The following is a 5,908-nucleotide window of genomic DNA, read 5'->3' as shown; positions in this document are numbered from 1 at the left end:
TGAATTTTGATGGATCTGGATGGGCTCATTATAGAGATCTGATCCTAGTCAAGGGTAAAAGATTGATTTCAGTTTTTTTTTTGGTGCGTACGTTAGTATCATTAAATCTAGTGGATTCCAACTAATTAAGTTCGAGGTGAGTCGGCCTATTAAAGAAATAAAGTTATCGACAAGAATTTCTTCCTTTATAAAACTCAGAATCTCAAACTTTATCTAAAGAGAATAAGTATTAAATCGATTTAACCGGTCAACAGTGATAGTTTTGTCTTATTAATAAGTGGTTTTTGCCTTTTTGGGTTTCAGAAATGCATTGAATAGTATAACTTCACAGTTGCATTTCATGTTTTCATTAAATTGATCAATGGACCATCTCGATAGAATTTAACTATTCCACGAAAAGCTCATGCGTCTCATTTTCCAGTTAAATAGGTATAAATTCAAAATTTTTCGCGAATTTTAATATAGAAAGAAAAACTAGATCATAATTTTTCCACCTTCAAAGATCGTAAAGTGAACTCATGAATTATAACGAGAACTATGACATGAATACGACGCGATAACTCGAACTTTGCGGGCCTAATCGGAGAGCCACCAGCGGTGGGAAGCAAAAAATTCCCCCGCCCAATTTAAAAGTTTTTGGGGTCCAAATTTACTTTATAGATAGACGCAGAAAAGGAAAGCGCTCTATTAGCGCCAACAGGGACCGTCTCTTGTTGCTTCCACAAATTCCTGAAAATTCGCCCCCAAATTCACCCATTTTACGGAACTGCCATCTCCCTCGACCTTCTTTCTCGCTCTATGTCTGAACGGAGAACCCGCTCATGGTCAAAACCCGAGGCTCCCAGCTCTCTCTCTCTCTCGGCGGATTTTCCGGGAGAGCTTCCGGGGCGGTGAGGAAACTCCTTCTCCGATCAGGTACGGCCCAGCTCCGTCAATCCTGAATCGCTCTATGCTTCGTTCTCCTCTTTTGACGCGTGAAATGAGGCTCTGGAGCCTAATCCATACAGTTTCCATCAGTCCCTCCTGGGGCTACTTTAGTACAACAGAGTTGAATGTCGGGAGCAGGTTCTCTCTAATTTGACTCCCGAGCTCGGGGCGACCCGGAGAGCTCATCTGAAGCACGCTGCTTCATGAGGAGTTGTCCAACTTTCGTATAACCGAAGGGGCTTATTCAAGTTTGAGTCGCCATTTTGTGTATCGCGGTTTCGTGTTGATGTTTTCATGGTAGAAATGAATGAGCAATAACGGGAGTTGATCTCTTTATTCATGAACAAGGTAATCTGTGAGAAGCGGAACGATTTGTGTTGTCCCTGTACTGTAGTTTTCTTCCCCATATGTTATGTCCTTTTGTAGATTATTAATGTCTGAGATGATTATGGGAGAAGTTAGTTTGGCTGCAGTTTCCCTGTACCGACAAAACCGGTTGGTTTTTGAACCGTTCGACGGTTATATTGGCATTGCTGACAAATACCTGTGTGACCATATATGGAAAGAGAATCATTAAGTCTTTTTGTCAATCCTTGGCTGATTTTGCGGTTTCTCTCGACAAGTTGCAAGTTTTAACATCCTCTGAAAAACGTTTACGATTCTTTAGTTTTGAAAAATTGCGCCGGATGGCAGTTGTACTCGCATCTGCCAAACCAAGCATGAGTTATGTAAGTGGTGTGTGAGTAACTTGGCTCGTTCTTATTCGTTGCGGGATATATTCGAAAGTCGTGAGTTTATGCCTGGTCAATTAATATTAACGCTTTCCTGTAATGGCAAAAGCAAAGATTTACTTTTCGAAAAATATGAAGTGTTCTGGTGACTACCATATTTTTACTGAAACTTGTATGGAACAAGGAATTGGAATTAAATGCTATATTTTCGTCACTTCTTCGAAGTTATCTACCGTTTACAGCTCAGTGAAGGACTTGCATCTTGTTTTGATTGTTCTTTCTGATTTTGAGTTTCTCATTACAAATTCTCCTCTTATATGATTCAGATGGTGAACAAGAAGAGAGCGAATTCCTTACTGACGCTCCCAAAGAAAGAACTGCAGACACTGTGCCGGAAGTATGGGATGCCATCATATAAACCGAAGCCCTATCTGGCAGAGGCGTTGGCTGCTTTATTGCCGGTAACATTTCGATCCTTCAAATTTCCTTTGATTATATTAGTAGCAAAGTAAAGCTTGTGTTTGCTACTTTCCTGTCTTGTAGATCTTAATTGCTTGATTTCTGACTTGCCCATGCCCCCAAAGGAAAATGTTTTCCTGCTCTCCTTTTACCACCATTTGGAATTATTGCAACTCCATTATAGTGTCAATTCATTTTCCTTCATTGAAGCAACTGCTCAAGTATACAATTGAATTGTCAACTGAGACATCGTATTTTCTCTTACAGTGAGAATGACAATGCTTATTTCAATATGTGCAAGTGCTAAGCAATTTTTTGGCCTATATAATTGCATACAAAGTTTTCTTCTGTGGTGATGATGGCGAAAAGCTTGTATAGGTGCAAAAGAAATTGTATGAAATCAAATCATTTTATATTAGCTTCTTGGTAGAGCTCGATAGAGGTATTCTGAGTGCACTTACAGGATTGTGCTTGAATGTAATGCTCAAGATTTCTATGCAATGTTGGCAAATGCAGGACAACTTTGATCTCAAAGCCCTGAAACGTAAGTGCGCTAATACATCCTGCTCCCAATCTGTTGAACATGATCCCAGCAGCCTTGATCTTAATGTATTACCAAGAATAACTGGTAAAAAGTACTTGGGCAAAATGGTGAATGCTGCCAGCAAATTACCTGCAGAGAGTGCCTATATTGAGTCTGTGAGAAGCGTGGAAGTTAGTACCCCTTCCTTCGAGTTTCACGTTAGGTCAGAAGGGGGAATAAATCTTTATGTTGATCTGAACTCAACCCTATCTGAATGGGCTGAAAGTTTGAAAAAGAATATTTGTATTACTGAGAACAGCAACTGCAGAAAATCTCAACGGTTGCATGAGGAACTTGGGCGCTTTGGAGAGAGTACAAGTCCTTCGAAAGGTTCCATTGCAGTCACTGCCAATGAAACTGATGTTGAGCATTTGCTATCTGGAACAGCTGCAAATTCAGAAAACAAACAAAACAGTTGTAAAGAGTTTGATTGTTTAGATAGAGTTGATGGTTCCTTGACGTCTTCTATCGAGGTATCGCACACAATGGATGAAGGATTATCAAAGCCTATAGAAAAAATAGTATTTTCATCTCACCCAAATCTAGTTCCTCTACACAAAACCAGATACCTGTTTCTACATCATCTGATGACCAGAAGATAGATATTATTGGCGATTCTCTCTCAAATTCCATATCAGATGGTGCAGTAAGTTTCCTTACATCAGAGCAACCTCTGAAGGTGATTACTGAACAACGTCGGACTTCTCCTGTGAGATACGACTCCTGCTCTTATTTGGGTTCAACCATGCATGGCTGCTCAGCTTTTGCTTCTGTAGAGAAGCAGCTGTCTGAAGCTGCTGGTTTTCAGAAAGATAAATCATCGCAGTGCAAAGGTAGTGGAGATGGTTTGGTTGATCATAACTGCATCGTGGCATCAGAACAGGGTGAATCAGCCAACTCGAGTGAGGTAGATCACGGTTCTGAGAGGAGCCAACTCCTGATATGTCCAGAGAAAGAGGTAATATAAAATTCTCTTCCTGTATCTGGCTTATGTAGTGTGTACACCTTTTCTTTAAGTACTTGAATATAATCTTCTCTGGTTTTATTCTTTCCACAAAGATATTCAGGATGGGAATGTTACATTTTAACTGAAAAAACTTAAAAAAAAGGTTAGTGGTTTTTGGCATTTTGCATTAAGCGTTCAGTTTATTTTGAACTGAACCACTGCTCTTATTTCTGTTCATATAAAATTTGAAACTGCTAGAGATTTTGAAGTTTTGGTGGATATATGAAACAATCTGAGGCAATCTTTTGAGAAATTTAGCTTAGAGATGATTGGAGGATGTGAACACAGCATTTAGGATTACATTTTGATTGCGTTAGGAGGTTTTTTTTTTTTTTTGAATAATCAAGTAACTTTGATCCAAAATCAGCAAAATCAGTTTGATAATATAGCCTTATCCTTTTGTTCTTCAGGCGCGGAGCAGCACCGCTAGTGAAATGGAGATTTTAAAGTAATCTCACTTGAACTGAATGAAACTATTTTTTGCATGTTTTATTTTCTGTACTCTAGTCTTATAATGTGTCTTCTCCTTTCAGATGTTCCCAGTTTGAGAAGTCGTTCAAGAGAAATTCTTTGATATTTGATGACTTTGTCTCAAGTAGTAACTTTCCCAAGAGACAAAGCACAAATGGCGGAGAAGGAAATGGTTCTAGTAATCCGGAGGTCAGGAATTTGAGAAGACATCTCTCTGGGGAAGTCCTTCCTAGACAATCTATGCGGTTGGTCTCCAAGGTCTTGTCTGTCAGTATCCTTTTGGCCATAATATGCATGCATAAAATGACTCGGTCAAATTGAAAATGAGTTGGTCCTTTTGATCAGGACAGTAAGTCGTTCTTTCATTAGTTTGAGATCATAATTATGAAGCGGGAAATAAGATTAATTAAATATGTTCCTGGGCTATTTGATTGCATTAGAAGGCTACAAGATGCGTGCATTAGTAGATTTAGTTGGCCACTTGGAACTTTTTGGACTAGTGCTCTTGAAGTACCTGAACTACATTGTGTCCTAACTCCTTAAATTAATTACAGCCTGTATGCACACCAGTTGTTTTTTCATCGTAACGTCAGTAGATGCAGAGCTTAATTGAGAACTCAGCATCATGCATACAAGCTAACCACAAATCATGGTGTTTGATATGCATACGATAGTGCTAATGTCATTCAGTTTTCTCATGCAGTGAATTGATAAGCTGTGCCCAGACAACATAGAAAGCTTAGTCTCGTGTTCATGCTGGCGAAAAAAACTAATGTCTGAGGGTATGGAGCTTTTCTGAATCTCTTTTTCAGATATTCTGTAAGTATCTAATAACAAACTACAAAGATTACGCAGAAAACACGTGTTTGTTTGTTTGTTTAATGAACAATGATAAAGATGAGTCTTCGTGTAGTACTGTACTTCATATAGTACAGTGGTATAGAAGTTTACATGGAGTTAGGCTTCATCAATAATCGCATAAACTTTGTGATTATCGTCATAAGTTTCTGTGTTAGTTTGGAAAATGCTGTTATTTCTTGTATATGTTTTCTCTGACCATAGGGTAGTCTCTGTAGAAAATGTAATGCGGGTTAATCAAAAGAGAGTTCTAGTCCTAAAGTCTACGATCACTTAAAGATTTTAGCAATGCCATGCAGGTCATGAAATTGTTTGCGGAAATCTTTTGGAGCCCTGGTGGCGGTGCGTCCCCCCAAACTTTGGGCGAGACGCAAAAAACAAATTATTGTAGAAAGGAGGGAAAAGGTAAAAGAATAGTCAAACATATTTGTTTTGTCAATGATGCTATCTATCGCCATGTATTGACGCCATAAACTTGTGAAACAGGTGAGCTTATTATGTGTATACATGTTGTATTCTTTTTTTGCCTGGTATATGCATGTTGAGTTTGTCTTTCGAATTGTCATTTGATGATGCCGTTCATTATACTAAGACAATGAAGATTCTATTGCTTTATTACCCTTCCTGTCAACGTCTTGAAGTAAACCAGTTTCATGTTGTTCTTGCCGTCTGTTTTAGGACTTAATATTCCCCAAATTACACTTGTTCTTGCCGTCTGTTTCTACGAAGTTGTTGGCATTTCCCATAAATGCAATCCACTTCCGATTGACTATAAATCAGGATATCATCTAAATAAAATACAACGAACTTGCCACTAAAAGTGATATATCATCTAGATAAACTTGCCACTAAAAGGCCTCAATATGTGATTCA

At 38.6% G+C, this 5,908-nt stretch overlaps 1 protein-coding gene across 4 annotated transcripts; it reads left to right on the top strand.

Moving 5' to 3' along the window:
- Positions 1-757: 757 nt before the first annotated feature.
- Positions 758-5,653, top strand: LOC116215405. Of its 4 annotated transcripts, none has more exons than XR_004158459.1 (7): positions 758-915; positions 1,985-2,119; positions 2,634-3,658; positions 4,117-4,154; positions 4,240-4,422; positions 4,881-4,996; positions 5,335-5,653. XR_004158459.1 is itself a non-coding variant. In XM_031551105.1 (7 exons), exons 3-6 carry the CDS (start codon positions 3,446-3,448, stop codon positions 4,909-4,911), a joined length of 465 nt encoding a protein of 154 aa, XP_031406965.1. In that variant the 5' UTR covers positions 758-915; positions 1,985-2,119; positions 2,634-3,445; the 3' UTR covers positions 4,912-4,959; positions 5,335-5,653. The 4 variants fall into 4 exon arrangements, 1 of the variants encoding a protein (XP_031406965.1); XR_004158460.1 differs by having other exon boundaries at positions 4,240-4,435; positions 4,881-4,959; XR_004158461.1 differs by having other exon boundaries at positions 4,240-4,435.
- The last annotated feature ends 255 nt before the right edge of the window (positions 5,654-5,908 follow it).

The sequence above is a fragment of the Punica granatum genome, chromosome 7, assembly GCF_007655135.1.
Source record: "Punica granatum isolate Tunisia-2019 chromosome 7, ASM765513v2, whole genome shotgun sequence".
Lineage (NCBI taxonomy): Eukaryota > Viridiplantae > Streptophyta > Magnoliopsida > Myrtales > Lythraceae > Punica > Punica granatum.
The sequence above is the reverse complement of the archived record's forward strand: the minus strand, read 5'-3'. Positions and strand labels throughout refer to the sequence as shown.